The sequence below is a fragment of the Monodelphis domestica genome, chromosome 2, assembly GCF_027887165.1.
Source record: "Monodelphis domestica isolate mMonDom1 chromosome 2, mMonDom1.pri, whole genome shotgun sequence".
NCBI classification, from domain to species: Eukaryota; Metazoa; Chordata; class Mammalia; order Didelphimorphia; family Didelphidae; genus Monodelphis; species Monodelphis domestica.
The window spans coordinates 372964396-372987643 of record NC_077228.1 but is presented as its reverse complement, the minus strand read 5'-3'; the positions used below and the strand labels follow the sequence as shown (position 1 = coordinate 372987643).

At 36.7% G+C, this 23248-nt stretch overlaps 1 protein-coding gene across 2 annotated transcripts in view; it reads left to right on the top strand.

The window, feature by feature from the left end:
* The first annotated feature begins 1135 nt into the window (after positions 1 to 1135).
* SNX3 (sorting nexin 3) overlaps positions 1136 to 23248 on the top strand; it is a 39891-nt gene continuing 17778 nt past the window's right edge. The window contains exon 1 of one of the 2 annotated variants that reach the window (XM_001368385.5): positions 1136 to 1781. In XM_001368385.5, coding sequence (XP_001368422.1) covers positions 1620 to 1781 — 162 coding nt within the window. In that variant the 5' untranslated portion in view covers positions 1136 to 1619. The remainder of the gene's footprint in view (positions 1782 to 23248) is intronic. The other variant, XM_016431228.2, reaches the window with a different exon arrangement.

Genomic DNA, 23248 nt, shown 5'->3' with positions numbered 1-23248 from the left:
ATCATTCTTTGGGGTATATCTTAAAGGAGATTATTAGCTAGGTAGAGCTTGGACTAGATGGACTCATATCCCAAGACTGCAATTCTCTGATTTTGTAGTAGAGACATAGTGTATAGTAGAGGGATTGTTGAAACAGGATGTTTGGGTTTGGATCTAGGCCTTGACACCTAATCCTTGTGACCATATCACTTAATCTGTTTCTTCATTTGTAATACTTCTCTGCCATACTGTACCTTAGGTGTTGTGAAAAAAGTGCTTTGCAAACTTAAAAAAATTTACAGCACATATTGGCAGCTAACAGAACCCAGACTTATCTCCCAATAAACAAAATGATGGAAAAAATAGCAAAGTGAAAGTGTTGAAAGACAGGTAGTTTCTTCAAGGTTATAGATATAAAAATATGTTGAATATGTATTATTTTGAGATTGTGACATGAGGCAACTTGACCAGATGTTCTCCAAGAGCCCTTCCAAGCTTTCTTCTGAGGAGGTTGGGAGAAGCCTACAGTGATACACACATGTGTGTGCATAAACTTTGCAAATGTAATCTCATTTGATCCTCACAACAATTTGGAGAGATAGGTGAAACTGAGGCAGATAGAAGTTAAATGACTCACCTAGTCACAAGGCTAGTAAACATCTGAGGCTGAATTTGAACTCAGATCTTTCTATCTCCAAGTCGAACACTGTATTCACCATACAACTTAGCTGCCTTCTTCTGATGCTTGAGATATTAAAAACAGAAAGAAATAAACCAAAGGGAGACCTAGAGAATAATGGTTAGTGCTTCATTAGTACAACGGGGCGGATTGAAATTGTCAGCTTTTGCGGTGTAACCTTTTGCTCGTTTCGATTTTGTCCTTAGACCACTTACTTAACCCTTCGCCCGCCACGTCTCCCTTTCTCGTGACTGTCATTTCCGGTGTTCCGGCCCACTCCAGCCCCAACAACGCAAACACAAGGCTGAGGAGCCCATCCCGTTTTTCCCATTTTCTCTGCGGGCGGGCCCTTGAACACCCTTGAACCAAAACCCTTCATTGTCTGAGCTCTTCTCCTTATGCATTGTGGGAGTCGTAGTCTTACTTGGCACCTAGTCGCCCTCCACAAGCACGTTCCTTCTAGCCTTGGGTCGAGACGCCAGGAAGACTACAAAGTCCATGGTGCCTTTCGCGCTTCCCTTCCCTCGCCCTGGACACCCTAACGCCTCCTCAAGTAGCCTCTTCCTCTGTCCCTCCCTCATCTCTGGGTCCTCCCTGCAGCGGTATCTGCGTGTGCTTGCGTTCTCCACTCAAGTCAGCTGTTTTCCTCTAGGGACTCGGTAGGAGTTTCGCACTGCAGGGAGACCGCGAGCCCAAACCTCCCGTCCCTCCCGAGCCGTAACCCCCAAGGGTGGGTGGGTGGGGGCGAACGAACTAGCTAGGGTGGGAGCAGAGCGCGCGCGTGCGTGTGTGCGTCCTTGCCAGCGTGCGGGAGCGCGCAAGCTCGAGCCCTAGCTCGGTTTCCCCCGGGTGGGCGGCGGCGGCGGCGGCGGCTGTGGAGGTTGAAGAAGAAGCCGCGGCGGCAGGAGGAGGAGGAGGAGGAGGAGGAGGAGGAGGAGGAGGAGGGGGGAGCAGCGGCGAAATGGCGGAGACCGTAGCTGACACCCGACGGCTGATCACCAAACCGCAGAACCTGAATGACGCCTACGGGCCGCCCAGCAACTTCCTTGAAATCGACGTGAGCAACCCACAAACCGTGGGGGTCGGCCGAGGCCGCTTCACCACCTATGAAATCAGGGTCAAGGTGAGGCCTTTTCAGTCCTCGGACCTCCCTGCCCCACCCTTGGCCCGGACTGACCCCCCCCCCTTCCAGTTTCCTGTGCGCCCCTGGCCCCCCTATTGGGCCCTTAGCCTGTAATGAGGCGTGGTGGTGCGGGAGCGAAGGTGAAGGGCGCCCTCCCTCCCCTTCGGACCCTGATCGTTGATGTTGGTTCCCTTGTAGGGGGGGAGGGGGCGTTCCTGTTGGGGTCCTGTTTGGCGTGGGGCGGTGGTGGAAGAGGGAAATGTCATAATTGTTTCTGCTTCCGTGTGAGAGACGCCCCCCTCCCCCTCCCCCCTTACTCCCCGGACCCTTGGGAGAGGTGGAGGGACCTTGGCTCACCCCATCCCAGGAGCCTTCTTCCTTTATCTGAGGGATGACTTTTAGGTTTGGAAGGAACAGCTCTACTGATATGGGGAGGGGGTGGGGGGAGAAAACGCCTTTTAAAATGACAGCTTCAAGGGGCTGGGGTGCGATGGGAAAGAGCGGTGTCTCATTTGAAGCCACCCCTCTTTTCAGTTCCTGGAGACCTGTTTCCCAGTAGTTGTCAAACTGGCTGCTCCAGGCCCATTCTTAGCAGTTGGGCTATTGGCTTTCATGGCTGAAGAGGCCTTGCGTGTTCATACCATGTAATCCATCAAACTGTAGGAATCAGTTTCGACTTTTATTTGGGGGGGGGAGGGGCTCACTGATTAGGTGCTGCTGATTTGATTTGAATGGAGAATTGAAGGATTGGAGCATAGAGCCCTAAGACCCGTTAGCACTTGGTCACCATGATGGCTGGGGACTTAGGGCATTCCACATTCCAGGAACTGGATCTGTATTAAGGAAAGTCTACTCATTTAGGTAAAACATACACTCTAATTTCAAGATTTGCACTTCACTGAATGATGAATCAACTAAAGTAGAAACACACACTTATCATTTCCTGACTAGTATTTGTTGGCAATAAGTAATTCAGATGATTTGAAAGGTGCTAATTGAAAATAGTGGTTCACTGTAGTTCAGGATTAAAGAATTTGCCCATGTATCAAGGTAAGTATCTTTTAGAAATTAATTTCATAAGACTCAGCTATTAAAACATAACTAATTAGTTGATTAAAATTGGAATTAACAAAATTTTGGATTTGGATAAATAAAAATTTACATAAATATGTTAGTAATGAATTGTAATATTAACAAAAGTCTAAGAAAATGGCTCCAGTCGGTCATTGTCTTCATTCTCTCATTTTAATGTTTTTGACTACTGCAAAATTATTACATAGAAAACATGTATTTTTATTTTAAGATGAAACTCATTCAGTTTTTGTTGCTTTATTCTTTTTCTATTTAAGATTCAGTTTGCCATTTGCTAAATAAATAGATGTCTTATTGAACTTTAAAAATTCAAACATCTTTGTAAAACACTTTCCTCAAATGGAAAGTAGCATTGTGCATATTGATGTTGGCTTAAAAACAGTTTTATTGATGTTTTATATTTACATCAGTCATTTCCGGAGAGAATACTTCTTCCCTTTCCAAAATGAAGGCTTCGTTTTAATTTAAAAAAAAAAAAATTTTTAATATAGTAGTTGAATCTAGTGATGTATATAATAAAGTCCCTTCCTATTCTGCCCCACTCCCTCACACCTTTATATTTTGTTACTCTCTGGCCTTTATTTTAGTGATCTTTTCATTTATGTTGATATATAATCATTATGTTTATTGCTATTTTATTTTGCATCCGTTCATAAAAGTCTTTCTATGTTTCTCTAGATTTTTTTCATGTATAATCATTATATTTGTATACTATTTTTTGAAGCCATTGCACAATTGATGGATAAAACTATAACAAAAGTGCTTTTATGAATATTATGCTATGTATTGGACCCTTATTTTAGTTTTTGATTTCTTACATGGTAGTTAATTTAACATTATTCATCAGTGAATTTTCTCTTTTCTGATAAAGCATATCTCAGCATTCTTCTGAGTTTCCATAGCTAGTATATCTTGTTACATAGATGAATCAGAATTTTCTTCTTGTATTTCCTCTTTTCAACACAGATGCTTTCGTTGGAAGTATTTGTTAAGTCTTTTTTGTAGTAAATGGCATCTTAAATTTTTTCTCTTGTTGGTCTTAGGGTTCTTTTTTAAATTTTGTGGAAAACCTAGCTTTTTTATAACCTTTATTTTAAATGAAACTTCTGATTAAGCCTAAGATAATGACATTTTACAGTATTTTAAAAATACTTTTAAAAAAGTGATTGCATATTGAATTAACTTATTCACCAAAAGTCCTAGTTATATTCATTGTCAACTAATATTTGTGAGGTTCTGGATTTTTAGAGAGGAGAATTATTTTCAAAATCCTTGGAAGAAAATGAAGGCTAGTAAACCCCCCAAATGGAGGACTTGGAAGGATCTTACTAGGGGGGAAAAGAGGCCCATAGCTGATTGGATGTTCAAGAATGTAGAGGTTCCAGGTTCTGAAGGAAGTTCCCAAGTAAGACTACAGCTGAGGCATAATGGCAAAGTTTGGAATTGTCAGCAGAGCTGATAAAGAGAATGAGTGGGGTGCGGGGGTGGGACCCAAAATGTTACATTTCATAAAATCCAACTAATTCTTGAAGTAATTTTGTCTGGATGATTGATGGCAGATTAAAATACGTCACACATTCTCCATTAATCTTTGGGTATAAAGATAGTATTTTAAGTTTTTAAAAAAACAAGATTCATATCCTTTTGTTTTGAAAGTGCCATGGTAATGTTTTTTAAAACTTCTGAGGTTTAGTAAGTCTGTAGAAGATCAATGGAAATGACTTAGTGGCTTGGAAAAGCCAAAAAGAACCTAAGATTATTTGGGCTCCTGGAGGAGAAAGCCAAGGAGGAAATTCAGGAGCCACTCTTGTTTTGGGGTATAATTACTTTATGATAACTTTAAAGCAGAGTTGCCAGGGAGGTTAAGAATTTTTAGTTTCAAGTGTTGAAATTTTATAATCTTAACATCTGTTAGGAACTTGTTATCTTGATTTCCTAAAAAATTTTTCCTTCTCATTATAGACAATGGACAAATTAAGTTTTAGAATAAGTTTGTTTCCTAAAAATTTTAAACAAGGCAAAAGGACTTGTGCAGTTGGAGGGATTAAACTGATTGATTTCATTATTGTTAAACCTTTTCCTAGCTTCACAGACCATCATGGAACCACAAGAGGAAGACATGTACTTCTTTTAAAGTCCAAACATAGGTAAACATGAACCTGAATTACTGGGTGAAATGATTTATCACTATGAAAAGAAAGAAAGAACATGCAATGACTTCATCTCTTGTTCTACATAACTTCATTGGTCACTACATCTACCAAATACTTTTTGGTTTGAAATGGTTGTCTTGCTAACTTTTTAATCTAACAATGTGCCAACATTGTTAGAATCTTACCCCAAAGAAAAATGAAGATTTTTAATAGCTTGTATTTATATAGTTTTGTACAGTTACTAATGTTTCAAGTAGTTTTGTTTCCATTATTTCACCTAAGTAGAATTTTGTAACTGAAAGAAACACTAGTGGTTATTTAGCCCTGTTGGTGTCAATAATTTTGTTAGGCTCCTACTGTGTGTCAGGGACTATGCTAATTCCTGAGGGATACAAAAAGAGGCAAAAGTCATTTCCTTCCCTCAAGGAGCTTACAATCTAATTGTGGAGACAACATGCAAAAGATATAAAAAGCAAGGCATATATACAGGATGAATAGGTCAATTAACAGCGAGAAGGTATAGGAATAAAGTAGGATTTGGTGAAGGCTCCCAGTAAAAGATGGAATTTAGTTGGGAATTAAAGGAAGACAAGGAGGTCAGTAGTCAGGGAGGTGGAAGGAAAACAATTCAATAGTGTACAGCCAAAGAAAATTTCCAGAGATGAGAGATGGAATGTCTTGTTTGAAGAACAGCTAGTATCAATTTTAAGGTATTCATTGCAACCAGGTGCTACCCCCCACTCAGGGACATACTAAAATTATCATTGAGGAGAAATGATAACAACAATGTCTTCTCTTTCCCATGCTCTTGTTTCTTTCTTTCTTTCTTTTAACCCTTTACTTTCCGTCTTGGAGTCAATACTGTGTATTGGCTCCAAGGCAGAAGAGTGGTAAGGGCTAGGCAATGGGGGTTAAGTGACTTGCCTAGGGTCACACAGCACCATGCTCTGTTTCTTAACTTCATTAGCCACTGTAAATACTATGATTATAAGGCTTTAGGGAATGAAAATCAACTTCTCTTCAACAACAGAGGAATTATTGAATTAAACCACTCCATTCATCACAGATGAATCAATCCCTACATAGTGCTCAGAGTGGCACAATTAATTTAGTTGTACAGCTAGAACTGCCAGGTCTCATGTGAAATGCTTCCAAGTTGCTAGTCTTTCTGCTGCTATACCTTGTTGCAAGTGTTCCATTTTCTTTAAATGTGTATATCCTCCAAACAAAAATACAAGCTGAAAAACTTTAGGAGGCAAAGAAATCAGGACTATGCTGCAAAAATTGTTTTAGAAAGTTGCTGGAAGCTTTTCATTACAACTGGTATACAAAGCTTCCACTATATCAAATGGTAAATTGAGAGGAGTAACAAGTGATTCGTGACAAAGAATAAAATAGGAAGAGAACATCAAAGATTAATAGTGGTGAGCAGCAGATTCTAACTAGCAAGGGAGTCAATGACAATAAAATGAAAAACAACAATATTGTTGTCCTGGGGCACAGGTAAGAAGCTAGTTATATCTTGGTAGCCCCTAAGTGCATAAATTAAGTATTCTGAAGGAGAAAAGAAAAGAAATTTATATAGTTTTGTTAAAAATATCTTATTTGTTCCTCACAATAGCTGTGCAGATTAGTTGATGTTATTATCCCCACTTTACAATTGAGGAAACTGAGGCAAACAAATTAATTGGCTTGTCTAGGGTTATAGGCCTATCAATTTAAGCAGTCTACAGGAGAGAACATTCATTCACAGTAAACACTTGTAAAGTATGATTTAAGTATTTTATTCTTGGGCCCAGTGTAAGGAACAACTTGGTAACAAACATTGGTTCAAAATTGGATTGGATTGTAAACTTGTAAACTGGCAAAATTGTGATTATTACAAGTGTTCAGTCAAAGGCTAGATTATTTGTCAGGATAGTATAAGAAATATTAACTATATGTTGGGGAATTGGATTGGCAAACTCATTCTCTTCCAACTATGATTCTCTGATAATGTCTTCTCTCATCTAAATCTGATAGAATAGTATAATGGTGTTCAGTTATGACACAAAATTGCAAAAGGTTATATTCAGTATTCTCTTTTTAAAAGTTTTTCAAGTTCTTTCTCTCCTACTCTGGCTCAGTCTCCACGTTCATATGAACAGTGCCAACTTGTGTGATGATTGAACATTAGGTGGATAAAATAGTGGAGGATCCAAATGGCAGTAGAGGCCTTCTCATTTATTATACCTATGCCATCCCTATGTTTTCTATGCACAGCAGTAATGTCAGCATTGTTGATGATACTTCAGATTCGTTGCTAATCTCTGACCTGTTTTATCTAGTGTGCAATACCTCATTTCGCTAGGATTTCATATTTCTGAAATATGTATCTATTGTGTTAACTGAACTGTTTTAATTAAGACTCCAGTCTTAAACTGATAATCCACTTAATTTAATGTTCAATATGACAGCATGTCATACTGTAAGTATATAGTAAGAGAATATGAATACTGAATTAACATTTATCGCTACCTGAAGGATATAGCAAACAATAATTGCTGTTGGAGAAATCTCTGACATCTCCTGAAGTATACCTAGGCTTCATAGAATTCCATGGTTGGAGAGTACTGTAGAGATTTTCTAGATCAACACCCTCAGCCTATTATGCATGTAATTTAATAATTAGAGATTTGTTCTTTTGTATTTTTAAAAGCAAAATGGGAGATATAACACATAAATTTATTAGTCTTCTGAGGTAATGTGATTTTCAAATTACAGAGCTCATTGAATGACCCCAAAACAACTTCTTCAAGTTAAGGCTTATTTTTTTAGTCCCAAAATATTTCAGTTCTTTTGTAGCTTGGAGTTATGAGAACAATATAGTCTATTAAAAGCAAAGTTTCACTCAACAATGAAATACAGTGGAAAGAGCATAGGATTTGGGGTCAGAGGACCTGGGTTTAAATAAACCAGCTCTTCATCTTACTGCCTGTGTGACTTTGTGAGTAAATTACTTGGGCTTCATTTTCCTTATTTGTAAATTGAAGGGGTTGGATGCAATGACATTTAAGATCTCTTCCAATTCTAAATCTAGGAACCTATGAGTTTGAGATGGCTATGCACAGAACAATTAAGGGACTATAGAAAAGAAATAAGAAGGATGTCACTAATGCTGGTACCCCCTCCAAGGATATAGAGCATCACCCATTCTTGCCCTCTCCCCCTTTATGGATCTTGTCCATTCCTTTCTAATATATCTTCTATAGAGAATCTGCCCAACTCATTGAATGTTTCCTCTGAGTCTTCTAGTGCTTCATGGCTATCTATTATTCCTTGTTCATATATATGACCAGCTTACCTTTAGGCTACTCATCATCTAATGTCCTTATCTCATTGTATTCCTGCTTTCTGGCCCAGCCAGGAATATACCTACCTGCTGTTTTATATAACTGCTTCAAGTTAATTCAGTTTTCCCATCTGTTTAATGTTCTTTTTGTGCTGTTTGCCCAGGTTATTTGTTTGTCCTCTCAGAATTGTTCTGTGAAGCTTTTTTAGACTAAGTATCACTTGAATCTAGTTACTACGATAACTTTTTTATCTTTTTGAGATCATTAATTACTTTTTACTTTATGCAGCTATAATTATAACAGACACATATATAGTTGATTATAATGTACATATAAACAATATTTCATATGTGGATTATATGTAGTACATACTTATCTATAACTATATATGTAATATTACTGTTCCTTTTTCAGACTGTGCTTATTGAAGACAGACTATGCATTTTTGAATCCTGAACCAACTAATCTATAGGAAGATATTTATTAAATATTGTTGACTGCCCTTTTTCCCCTTTAATTTTTTTATTGGTGATTTAAATATAGTTGGAAGCAGAATAATTATGTGTGAATACAGTAAGCATTTTTGATTTGCCAAGTAAAGCTGATGAACAATTCTTGGTTATATATATGAAATTGAAATTATAGTCAATGGCTAATCATTGTGTGCTTTTTAAAAAAATGCTAACTCATGTCTGCTTTCTTATCTCTACAAAATCTTTGAGAATAATTTTTACATATATCAAGGGCATCTTTATAGTTATGAATGGCAGCTAGGTGGCTAAGTGATAGAGAGCCAGGCTTAGGAATGGAAGGTCCTGGGTTCAAATGTGGCCTGTCACTTAACCCCGGTTGCATAGCCCTTATTGCTCTTTTGGCTTGTCTTGGAACCAAAAAGGTAAGGATATTTTAACAATAAAGATGAGAAGAGGAGGAAGTTTTTTTTTTCTCACAAACTATTCTATAACAAACCACATCTTAGCAATTATGTAAGTGACTAAAAGGTACAGAGAATATGAAATATCACTTGCTTGACTTTCAGTAAAGAAAAAAAATTTTGAGTATGCCCTCCACTTTATGTACATGTATGTATTAACATGTATTTTATAAAACATACAAAAAATAAATAAAAAATAAAATAATGCAAAAGAACAAAGAAAGAAAACAAAAACTGAGATGCAGGTGAAGTAAAAACCAAAAATATTTTGAAGTTAATGTTACAAAAACTTTTTTGCTTTCATTAAAAATATGATTAATATTTTTATTGAATGCAGTGTGATTGGATATGTTTATTTTTTAAAAAATCTCTGCATACATCTTGGGGAATGGGTCAAAAGTGAACGGTAGTTGGCAATTTCTTGGTTCCTTTGTAGCCAGGCATTTGAATTATCTTCATTTTAAATTTTAATTGAAAAATATACAATAGTCAAATAATAGATTATAATAGTGAAAATAGCTTTTCATCAGGAGTTCTGTTTCTCTGTAGGTTTTCACTATACACATGGCAAAAATAACAAGTGAAATGGAATTGTCTTCAATTTCAACCCAGTAGAAAAGTTTTCACTATAAATGTATTCTAATTTCTTTCTGTATGTTTCTATTTAATCAAGGATATTGCACTATAATTTCCTTTTTTGTGATTGGGTATTTTAGTTGTAATTTTTTGTATGTGTGGGAAATTTCAAGATGGAAACAGGAAAGGTAGATTGGGGCTAGATTATGAAGTGCCTTAAATACCAGAAGGGTCAATATTTGATTTTTTAAATTAGGAACAATTGGGGTTTATTGAGTAGTGGGATGGCATGGTCAGAACTGTGCTTCAGGAAAATCACTTATATTGCAATGTAGAGGATGAATTGGAGTAGGGAAAGATTTGAGGCAAGGAAACCAGTTAGAAGGCTATTCTAGTATTCCAATAAGAGGTGTTGTGTGAATGGAAAAGTAAAATTAATACAAGAGATGTCACAGATAGAAATTATAAAGCTTGGAAACTACTTGATATGCAGCATGGATGAAGTGCTTTTATGAGTACTCTGCATAGGACTGGGTTTTTTAACTTTTCCCAGGGCCCAGTGGAGAAGTTGGAAGCTTGTACTGCAGCTTGATTACACTGAGGCCCTGTGTTTGAAAGGATGATTATACACTTGATGGTAATAAGGGAAATTTGGAAGGAGAATGAGATCTGTGATTCAGATCACAATCCTTCCATGCCTACTTATCCTGGGACTCAGTTTCTGCCATTCTAAACATAAAGGGGGTGAATGGACTCTTAGTCACTGGTCATTTGCTCAGAGCATGGAGATCACTTTCAGCCATATATACCTGCCAAAGTTATGAAGTGATGTGGAGGAGGGGAGGCATATTCCCTGGGGAACAGAAAGAGAAAGATGTTCCTGGTAACTTTTGCTTTTATGAGTACTCTTAGTAGGATTGGGTTTTAACTTCCCCCAGGCCTAGTGCAGAAGTTGGAAGTTTGTCCTATAGCTTGATGAGTCTCTGTAGAAAGAGTGTTGGGTGATAATGTATGAAATCGTAGAATGTTACAAATTCTGAAGACTCAGCATTATGTAGCCTTTACTTTAATTGATGAATACCTCCTTAAGGCTTCCAGTTTTTTACAACAAAAGGTGCCAATATGAATTAATTACATTTGAATTGTTTCTCTACTCTTTTGGGGTAGTCTTCTAGAAATGGCATATAACTACAAAAAAAAAAAGCCATAAACTCTGAAAAATCAATATTGGAGGTCACCTCGAGGGCTATGGAGGAGTTTGAATAGGCTACTGAATGTTATCAAAGAATTATAAACAGGAAGCAATGTAAAAGATATCAAAAAGATCCATTCTTGGAAATGGAAATAGACTTGTGAAAGTGAGGGATAACCAATTCTTCTAGTTTCTTCTCTTGAAGTACAATTCAACAATAGAAGGGCACCCTCTTAGATTCTGGACAGTGAACTGGCCCCATGTGTACAAAGTTTGGGGACCCTCTGATCTAGCCCATAGCCATTTAGGAAGTCACTGTGGGGTTGTCAGAAAGTACTAATTTAGTTTCCTCTTCAATGAAGTGAAAAACTGGAGAGAGAAGTGAAAAACAGATCTTCCTCATAGAAAAAGATCCCTATGCTCTAACAATTGTACATGGTAGCTCACATTTATATAATTAGTGTTATAATTTACAAAGCCCTTTCCTCACAACTCTTATGAAAGATACATAATATTACATAGATTGTATATAATCCTTTTTTTCTATTTCTAGAGGCATGTGACTCTAATTTTGTTTAGAGAAAAATCTTTACATTTCATTTTAATTTTAGTCAGGTTGCCACAGTAGTCTGGTTCCTATTTTATAGGTGTGAGAAAAGCTAAAGATAAGAAGTTGTAATTGTCAACTCACATGGCTAGTGAATGGCAGATCTGAGACTCAAGTCCAAGTCTCCTGACTCTTTAAGTTCTTTCTACTACTTCACATTTTCTTAGTTGTTCCCCTCCCTCACTCCCCCACCCCCCCTTAAAATAATAAAACAAACACAGGTTCATACTGATCACTGTTTTTGAGGAACAAACAATCTGGAATAAAAAGTGTAACTTTCAGTTAAGGTCTGTTTTGGGGAAATATTAGGTTTCTCGAGAGAGAGAAGGCAAATTGATGAGAAATCATTTTCTAACATTGAATCTAGGTTAAATTTTAACAGGGGATGTTAAATGTTATTGATAAGCCTTTGAACCTTCCAGCTTCCACTGTGAGCAAGATCATGGGAGTAGTAATCTGTTTCTTTGAACTATATATTTAGGGGGGAAATGCTTACAATTAATCCAGTTTGTGATTCTAAATATCAAAGTCTAGAAAGATATTTCTTGAGCAGTGCCTGTGTGTTTCAAGAAACCAGGATATCTGATACACATGGGTTTTTTCTTCATTTTTGAATCAATACTGCATATTGGTTCTAAGGCAGAAGAGTGGTAAGGGCTAGGAAATAGGGATTAAGTGACTTGTCTAGAGTCACACAGCTAGTCAGTGTCTGAGGCCAGATTTGAAACTAGGACCTCTTGTCTCTAGGCCTGGCTTTCAATCTATTGAGCAACACAGCTGTCCCCTCCTCATTATTTTTATAGACATCATGACTTTGCATTTTGTTTAGAGAAAATCTTTTAGTTACATCTTAATTTTAGGCATGTTGCTGTGATGGTCTGGTTCTAAAGGAACCTCAAAGAAGAAAAATGTAGCCTCCTACTCAAATCTAATTAGAGGCTGTGTTGTTAGCATATATACCACCAGTAGTAATATTTGTATACAAAAAGGATATGAAGTTATATGCACTAATTGGTTTTGCTGGCCACTAATTTTCTTAGCTATTTTTTCTTTTTGCTGAGAGGTAAAAAACCATACATCATAATTCTGGGAGAACCCATCCCTCTCCAGAATTACAGGATGACAGGCTAACTCCAAGTAGCCTTGTACTGGTAGGAATAGTAATCAGGAGATCCTTGGCAGCCTGAAGCCTTTTCAAAACCAATAATACTGTTTAAGGAAGTCAACAGTTATGAGTTATCTAGATAAAGATGTACACAGGAGTTGGTAGAATTCCTTTGGGGTCAGACACTGGACTCAAAAATTCATCAGTCATTTTATCTTGTTCTATCTACCTATTGCCTATCCTTCTTGTGAGGAAATGGTCCCAATCAGACCAGTCTTTGCCACTCAAGCAAATTTAAGTTTTAAGTGTTGCTCATTTAAAATTTTAAAAAGAAACCTCTAAGAGTTGTTGGAGTTGATTCTTTGAAAAGATGAGAGAAAGGGAATAAAAATTTATTAGGCTGTGTGTCGGGTACTATGCTAAGTGCTTTGTAAATATCTCATTCTATCCTTACAACCCTGTGGGGTAGGTAGATACTGTTATCCTCATCTTAATAGTTGAAGCAATAATAGGTTAAGTGACTTGCCTAGAGTCATACAGCTAGTAAAGTTGTCTTGATTTGAGCTCATATCTTCCTGCCTCTGGGCCTAGTGAATGCAGCACCTCAATAAGTCAACTTGGAATATGTTAGAATTGAATTAGAGACTCTTCAAGAAAAAATACATTCGTGATGTCATACCAGTGTGATTCTGTTCTCTCTGTTTTCTAGATTTCTTTCCACAGGGATCTGCACTAAGCAGTTTTTCTCCCACAATTATATTAAGTTTTTTTCTGGTTCCTACAACCCTTGCTGCTAATTTAAGTTTGTCAATTTTTGTCTTTGGGTTTTTATCCTGATTATTCCCTTGGAGCATTCTTTATCTTAGTGATATCTGGGCTATTTGATTTCTACCAAGTTCCACTTGCTTGTAACAACCCAGTTTTAGCCACCTCTCATCTTATTAGATTTTCCCTTAGGCTTCTTATGGTAGCAAGTACTTTTTTTTTAACATTATTTTATTTGGTCATTTCTGAACATTATTCATTAGAGACAAAGATAATTTTCTCCCCCCCCCCCCCCATCCCATAGCCGACGCACGATTCCACTGGGTATCACATGTGTCTTTGATTCGAACCCATTTCCATGTTGTTGGTGTTTGCACCAGAGTGTTCATTTAGAGTCTCTCCTCAGTCATATCCCCTCCACCCCTGTAGTCTAGCAGTTGCTTTTCCTCGATTAGCAAGTACTTTATAGCATAGAATCTTAGAGGTTGGTCTACAAGGAGCCTCAGAGACCAATCTTGTCTAACATCCTCATTTTTTTTCCTCAATTACATGTTAAAACAATTTTTAACAAAAAAAATTTTGAGTTCCAAATTCTTTCTTTCCTTTCCCTCCTCCCTCCCTGAGAAGGCAATCCATTTAATACAAATTATATATGTGAAATCATGCAAAACATTTTATTTTATAAAAACCCCCAAGGAAAATAAAATTTAAAAAGTATATACTTGGATCTGTATCAGAGTCCATCAGTTCCTTCTCTGAAGGTGGATAGCATTTTTCATCATAAATTCTTCAGAATTTTCTTGGATCATTGTATTGACTTGAATAAAATGTTTACAATTGACCATAATACAGTATTGCTGTTACTGTGCATAATATTCTCCTAGTTCTGCTCACTTCACTTTGTATCAGTTCTTCCCAGGTTTCTCTGAAACCATCCTGCTCGTCATCTCACACGCACACAAACACAAACAGAAATACACCCCCCCCCCCAATAGCACAATAGTATTCTTACACTATCATATATGACAGTTTGCTCAGCCGTTACCCAATTGATGAGCATCCATCTCTTCAATTTCCAAATATTTGACACCAAAAAGAGTTGCTAGATATTTTTTTTTCCAAGTAGGTCCTTTTCCTTTGATTTCTTTGGAATATAGAGCTAGTAGTGGTATTTCTGAGTCAAAGGGTATAAAAGATTTCATAGCCCTTTGGGCAGAGTTCTGACTTGCTTTCCAGAATGGTTGGATTAGTTCACAACTGCACCAACAGTGCATTAATATCCTGATTTTTCCACCTCCCCTCCAATATTTGTTGTTTTCCTTCTTTGTCATATTCTATCACATCATGACTGAGTTATTACCTCAGAATTATTTTAATTTTCAGTTCCCTAATCAATAGTGATTTAGAACTTTTTTTTTTCTTCTTAAAACTTCCTTTTCATATATTGACCATTTATCAGCTGGGGAATGACTTATATTCTTTTAAATTTGATGCTGTTCTCTATATATTTGAGAAATGGGACCTTTATCAAAGAAAGTTGCTTTAACCCCAGTTATATCCTTTTCTAATCTTGACTGCATTGGTTTTTTTGTTGTTTAAATCCTTACCTTCCATCTTACAATCAGTACTGTGGATGGTTTCCAAGGCAGAAGAGTGGTAAGGGCTAGGCGGTGAGGGTTAAGTGATTTGCCTGGGACACACAGCTAGGAAGTATCTGAACACATGTAAGGGGGAGGAGGGCAGAGTGCCTCTCATTCTAGCGGCCATTTCGACTAGTCACGAATTCCTTTTTCTTTCATCTTAGTTATGACAAGCTTAGAATTTTTAAAAAATAATTTCTTCCTAGGAAACAGTGTGTATGTGAGGATATATGGATTTACGTATGAATAAATTTCAGCATAGAAATACACTAGTTAACTGTATGATTTTGCTAAACTACAGCTACATTCAAGACAACAGTGACAAAACTTATTGAATGGTAACTCTTAGTTACTTTGCTGTGAGGGATATATTGACTTCAAAGCCAAGTGAGATTCATTTCTTCCCCCAAGTCGGCTTCTAAATATTCTCTGTGAGAATTGACCCAAGAGTATACTCTGTATGCACTACAGCTTTTTATTGATTTCTTGTTTTTATATCACTTGAATTAAGTAATAAATCCAAATATATTCTGAATATTTTTCTCTTTTGCCCCCTTTCTAGCAAGGTAATTTTAAATTACTTGAAGTGCTAAGGAAGACAAGAGGAAAAAGTTCTATTATGGTTCATAATATCTGTTATACTAGATATAATGTGAAACTAAGTTTAACTTTTTTTTTTTAAACCCTTACCTTCCATCTTGGAGTCAATACTGAGTATTGGCTCCAAGGCAGAAGAGTGGTAAGGGCTAGGCAATGGGGGTCAAGTGACTTGCCCAGGGTCACACAGCTAGGAAGTGTCTGAGGCCAGATTTGAACCTAGGACCTCCCATCTCTAGGCCTGGCTCTCAATCCACTGAACTACCCAACTGCCCCCTAAGTTTAACTTTTAAAGTCAGTACATCATCATATCACTAAACTCTGACAACTGATTTTTTTCCCTATTCACTACTTGGTGATAGAGGAGAACCAAGGGAAATTTTATATCAAGGTCAAAGAATGAAGAATATAGTTTGAATTTATTGAAATATTCCTACTTGGTTCACATCTATCAAATTTAGTCTCAAGGCTGAAACATAGATTACCACCAGTATATGACCTTTGGTCATAATATTTGAAGTAAGCTTACTGACTTTATTTGAGTTTCTTAGGTTAGGATAGAAATGAAGACTCTTTCACATAAATTTCACATTTATATCTAGTAGTTTTTCCAAAGAACATTTTAGTAAACAGATATAAAGAAAAAGAAATTTAGTGTGTATGGTCTGAAAGGTTAGGAACAATTAAAATTAGTTCTTAGATCAAATTTATTTTATAGGTTTTAAAGTTTGGACTAAGACTGAAAGACTTCCTGCTTTATTGCATTTTACTTTCTAATTCTCATTCTTCCTTTTTTTTTTAACTTCATTATGCCTTTCCAGAACAGACTAATTTTTCTTTCAGCTTTCTATCATCTTTTGGCACTTTGTTATATGTTTTATCCTATCTGCTACTCGTTTCTCTACGTGTTTGCCAGGGTTTCCTCAACTAGATCATAAGCCTATTTACATAGAGATCATAATGTTACAGTACTAAATACATAGTGGACATTCAATAAATACTTTTTAACTTTCTTAATTTAAAGTAATCATTGACTAGTGGAGTTTCTTGGTCAAGTTTATAGATAAGAAACTAAATATATTTGAAAAAAAGATTTGAGGGATGAGAAGTGAGAGAGAGGTACTAGAATGTCTCCTATTACTTAATCTTGTTTGTCTGTTTTCTCTCTTGCATTTAAGATTTAAGGAGGGAGAGCATGTGAAGGAGAAATAGCAGAAGGTAGTTAAAGCACTTGGAAATGCTGAAAAAGGAAAAAGAATACACTACTTTTACCTTATTGTAACTGTATCTTAAAAGAATAACAAGTTGAATGTACTTTTCAGGAAGCTATTAAAAATTGTGCTAATTTCTTATCTATTAAAAATACAAACTCATTTCTTTGATTCCTAAAAGTTATTAGTTGCTTTTAAATTCTGAGTTTTTAATAGTGGTTCGTTATCTGAAAATTCTTGGGAAAAGTTATAACAGTAAAATACACTTTAGAATTATTTGGATATCAGATTAGCAAAACAATTATGATTCTAGGTCTTTTCTAAAGGAATTAAATGTTATGGTGTCATTGATGCCAGTCTGTAGATCCAAAACATACAGACTATAGTGTTGAATTTTTTTTTCCCTAGCTAATCACCACCAGCTGGAAGAGAAAGGAGCCTGTTAGGAAACTGCATTAGATTTTCCTTCATCAGTATGGATATTAATTTTTTAAGGAAGAATGTGTGTTTACAGCAGTAGGAGCAAGTCTTAAAAATAAACCTTTTTAAAATGTATTCTTTAGGAAAATGGCTGTTGATAGAGAGCTATGTAGACATCTCTTTATATAGAAATATCTATGTCTCTTCTAATATCTAATATCTATGTCTAACTTTACTTAAAGGCTCATTAAACTTGTCTTTTGGCGTTTCTTTGATTTTGTTTGCAAAATGAAGTTTCATGCTCTAGTAAAATCCATCAGCTTTTTTGTTTTGGGGGAGGGGCTTTTTCTTTCCTCTAGGTGGCTTATTAAATCATTGTAGCTAACTGATGTGCATTCACTTGTAAAGTTTGTTACTGAGAGAAGCATCACCATTTTATGTGATGATGGCCTTTGCTTTATACTTAATATTTATTTATTTATTAAATGTTTACCTTCTGCCTTAGAATTCATACTGTGTGTTGGTTCTAAGGCAGAAGAACAGTAAAGGCTAGGCAGTGGGGAGGTTAAGGGACTTGTCCAGGGTCTCACAGCTAGGAAGTGTCTTTGATCAGATAGGACCTCCAGTCTCTAGGCCTGGCTCTCAATCTGCTGAGCCACCTAGCTGTACCCCTTAATAATTATTTAGAGAAGGAACATGAACCTTTCATTAGTTCATTGTGTAGGTTCTTTATTGAATTCTTTAATATTGATTGTCTGGAGGTTACTTATCTAGCAATCTCAACTATATAGAACACAAAGATACAATTGAACAGTGTGATATTCATTGTTTTTCAGGCATGTCAGACTTCCATTGACCCCAGTTAGGGTTTTTTTGACAGAGATACTGGAGTGATTTGCCATTTCCTTCTCCATGTTTACAGATGAAGAATCTTTGTAAATGATTTACAGATGAGGAAACTGAGCCGAACAGGATTAGGTGACTTTCCCAGGGTCACATAGCTAGGAAGTATTTGATGCCAAGATTTGAACCCAGAAAGATGAGTCTTCCTGACTCCAGTCCTGATGTAGTATCTACTGCACTAGAGTTGCAGGCATCCACTGAAAAAAAAATATATATAGATGTCCTTCCCTTAAATGAGCTTACATTCTACTGGGGAGAAGTAAGATATACACAGATAAGTAAATAAATACATATAATGCACAAAAGAGAACAGAAGAAGATTCAGAATGAAAAGATAAGCTTTGAAAGTAATATTGAATTGATTGCATACTTATTTTAAAAAGCAAGCTCTATGTTATTAGAATTGTGCAGTTTCACATAATCTACTTTGCATATGGAAATGCTCTTGTTTGTTATAGTTTAGGATTATCAGAATTTTTCTAAGGAAATGTAAAAAACTAAAAATACACATGAATTAAATACAAAGTAATTTTGGGTTGGGGAGAGTACTGACAATTAGGAATTGATCACTGATAATTAGGGATTGAGAAATAACTTATATAAACGTGTGGTGGCACTTGAGTGGATGAACTTGGAATCTAAGGATTACAAGGAGGGGAGATTGAGTTTCCTATTCAGTCTCGTGGTCTTCTGGTTGCACAGGAAAGCAAAAGTTCTCTGATTTCTTGTCAAATTCCACACATAGTTATAATTTATTCTCAGAGATGCTAAGGCACTACCTCAGATCCTATTTATTCTTACTTTAAATAGGGTTCTAACAAGTTTGCCTGGTTTTCCAGATGTGATACGTGATCAGTGACCTTTGATGTCACTATTGTAATTGTTTTGGGGCATCACATACTGGGCTAATAAAGAAGAGAACTTAATTGGTAAATGTGGTGTGTTCTGACTACTCCACTGATGCCTGCCCCTCTCCTAGAGCCTCCCTATTTTCTGAGACACCATAAATAATATTGAAATTAGGCCAAAATCCTACAATGGCTTCTGAATGTTCAAGTGAAAAGAAGAGTCAATCCATGTGACAAACTTCTTCGTTGTCTTATTTTTGGAAATTGCCATAGCAACCCCACCCTGATCAGTCAGTGGTCCTCAGCATTAAGGCAAGACCTTCCTCCAGCAAGAAGATTGCTACTTGCTGAAGGCTCAGATGATGATTAGCATTATTTAGCTATAAAATATTTTTAATTTATGTGCATTTTTAGATAATACTATTGCATACTTAAACTATAGGATAGTGTAAACATAACTTATATGCAATGAAAAACTAGAAAATTCGTGTGACTTTGTCATATTTGCTTTATTGTGTTGGTCTGGAGTGAAAAGACTATGTATGATAGCAGCAAGAAATTACATTTCATAAGACATAGGGGAAGTAGATAGAAACACCTCCCATACTTTACCTCTCCCCCCCCATTAAAAAAATAGGAGCTAGGGAATTTTCCTAGGGAAAAACAAACTTACATACCTTGTTCTTTTTCCTCTGTGTGTGTGTGTGTGTGTCTGTGTGTGTGTGCATGCGCATGTGTGTGTATATGCTGTCTGATACAGTATTGGTAGAGGTACCACTATATCTATATCTCTCTATATATGTCTTCAGAATATAACTTTGGATGTTCTTGGATGACATGTCATTAACAGAATTAAATTATATTCAGTATGCCCTGTTTTAAGAGATAATTTTTTAAAGATTTTTTTTTTAAACCCTTACCTTCCATCTTGGAGTCAATACTATGTATTGGTTCCAAGGCAGAAGAGTGGTAAGGGCTCTGCAATGGGGGTCAAGTGACTTGCCCAGGGTCACACAGCTGGGAAGTGTCTGAGGCCAGATTTGAACCTAGGACCTCCCGTCTCTAGGCCTGGCTCTCATTCCACTGAGCTACCCAGCTGCCCCCTAAAAGATGTTTTTACTTTTGTGAATTTAAAAAATTTTACCTTTTATGAATTTAAAAAACTTTTTAAAGGCACACTTTACATAAGGAAAATACTCGAGTTATTTTCAGAATTAATTGGATTTCAATATTGAGTTAATAATTAGTCATTTTGGGGGGTTAACTCAACAAGTCTCTGCCCTCATATACATATTTAAGATTCAAAATAGTTAAAACAAATTCTGTTAATTAAGGAATAGATGTTTTTTATCTGGACATTTCAGTTTTATGGACGTCAATAAAATTAAACAAGGTATTAATTACTCTTGCTTCTTGGATGATTTTTTTCTCTAGGCAACTGGGAAGAAAAAGTTATTTTAAGGAAAAAAATTACTTTCTTTTTTCCAGGAAGGTGTGAAACTCAGCTTTGATTTAGGACATCTTTTACTGGTCTTATCAGTTTTTGGGGGGAAAGATTTCTACAAATTCCATTTGATTTTCCCTATTCATCAGTTAAAGTGTCAGATTTTGAAGAAAAGCATGTTTCCAAAAGTAGGAGCAGGTCCTAAAAATGACAGGCCCTTAAATGTATTATTTTCTTTTGGATGTTGGCTGTCTAGAATATCTCTTACCATATAAACCACTTCTCCCTGCTATAGACAATCTAGTGTTCATCTGGGATTTGGTAAAGCTCAGTCTGTTTACTAAGTATAGATTATCTACTTTGTTGTTTACCAGCATATGTCTTGCCATGGTCATCCTGTAATTACTACTGTAGTCCCTTTTTTGTTTTTTTAATCCATGTTTTAAAGGTTGTAGTTAGAGAGCCATTAATATTGAGGAAAATGATAATCACTAATGAAGCACCCGGTATCTAACAAACTGCCAAGATCTTTTTTTTTTAAAGTGAATTAACTTCCTAGCTTGCAGTCTCCTTTTCCATTTCAACTCCTGACCTTCTATTGAGGGACTTGAGCACACATGTTGCTATATCCTCAAATTCCCTAACTTTACATTTCAGTACACTCAAACTTCACTTCCCTACTCCACATCAGCTCCAAACAAAGAGTGTTACTCCCCTTGGTGATTGTTACTAATGTTCTACTCCTATGTTTTGAGAGTTTTAAAATCTCCTGTATCATTTAATTAATCAGGAAATATTAAGCACCTGCAGTGTGCCAGGTACTGTGCTAAGCACTTGTGATACAAAGGGACAGTCTCTGTCATCAAGTAACTTTCTTCAGTTACAGTCTAAATATTGTTCCAGTCTTTCTTTTGCCCGACTTCTAAATTTCTTCTTCATTCCCATTGTGGCCTCAAATTTCTTTACCTTTCTTGCTTTTCTAGGCCATCATTCCTGCTCTAGCTACACAATTTACTTTCTTCTGATTCTTAACCTTGTAGGGAACCAATTCAGCTGTCCTGTTACCACTCATGCCTTACCAACTGCCCCTTTTACCCCTTACCTTCCACTGTCTGCTTCCTTTGCTCCTACTCACATGTTTCTGAGCAGAGCTGGAGGGAATCATACAACCCTTCTGACTGGGTTCATTATGAATTTGTTGTTTCAGCTGGACTTTTAGAGCATTCTTTTTACTGCTTCCTAATTGGTTCTGGCATGGTGACTATTCCAGACCTCTTAAGGTTCCAACAGTACCTATCCTCCCCCTGGCCCCCCCTTCAGTCCCCCCCCAGTTTAGCTAAGGACCTTGCATCATATTTAACCAGAAAATAGAGGTCATTTGCCATGATCTCCCTCTTTGTCCTCTTATCTAACATCCTCCACTATCTCTTCCTTTATGCCTTCCAGCCAGTGTGCCAGTCACTTGTGATTCAACAGCATATTGCTCCTACTAGCATCTCTCCTTACCTAATACTAGTTCCTTTCATCTTACAAACATGCCTGTGTCCCCCATCTTTGAAAACAAAAGACTAAAACCAAACCAAACAGAAAAAGATCCTTATTAGATTCTACCATCTTTGTTAGCTATCTATCATCTTGGATGTCTCCTCTGTCTCAGCTAAATTCCTTTAAAAAGCCATCTCTGTTCAGTACTTCTACTTTCTCACCTCATACTCTTCTAAGTCTTCAGTAATCTGGCTTCCAACTTCACTGGTAATTTTGGAAAGAGCAGCTATGTTTTACCTGCTAAATATTCTCAGTGCTTCATCCTCCTTGATCTCTCTGCAGCATCTGGCTCTTTTGTCTACTCTCATCTCTGGGTTTTTCTGTCAGTGCTCTCTCGGTTTTCTTAAGTTTCTAACTACTTGTAAGTCCCCTATCTTTGTGTGTGTACCCCAAGGCTCACTGGACTCTGTTTATTTTTCTCTTTTATGTTCTTTTATTAAGGGACCTCAAGGAAAGAAGGGAACAAGCATGTATGAAGCAGTGTGTCAGGGCCTGGGTATATAAATCCAAGCCAAATAAGCAAAGAAGAAAGCAGTCTTTGCCCTCAAAGAGCTTATATTCTAATGGGTGAAGGCAGCACATAAAAGGGAACTGAACCAGGTTAGGGGATAGACAAAGGAAAGTGGCTAAGAAACCGGATTTCTAGGAGCATGATTTTGAAATCTAGAAACTAGTAACTTGGCTGGGAGGAGAATAAAGGCCAATTTAGAACCCATCACAAAGTGGAGGCTCCAGGGGGAACTTGCCAGTAGTAAAATGGGGAGGGCTTATAGAAGGGATATTTGGTGTTGAGAAGGGTCCAATCATGATTGAATTTTCCAGAGTAAGGAGGCTTCAGGTGCTGAAGGAAGTACTAGATTTGAGACAGTGTTTTAGAAGTTTAGAAACCCAAGAATTTTCCAACCCATGGATCCAATTACTATCTCTATACAGAAGACTCCAAAGCTTTCTTTTGCATTCCAATTCTAGATGATAGTGGACATTTAATTTAATTTTTTAATTTAATTTTATTGATTAGGAGTTTTTCCATGGTTACATGATTTATTGGACATTTTAAACAGCATACCCATAGACAAATAGCTTGTTATCTTCCCTCTTAAACT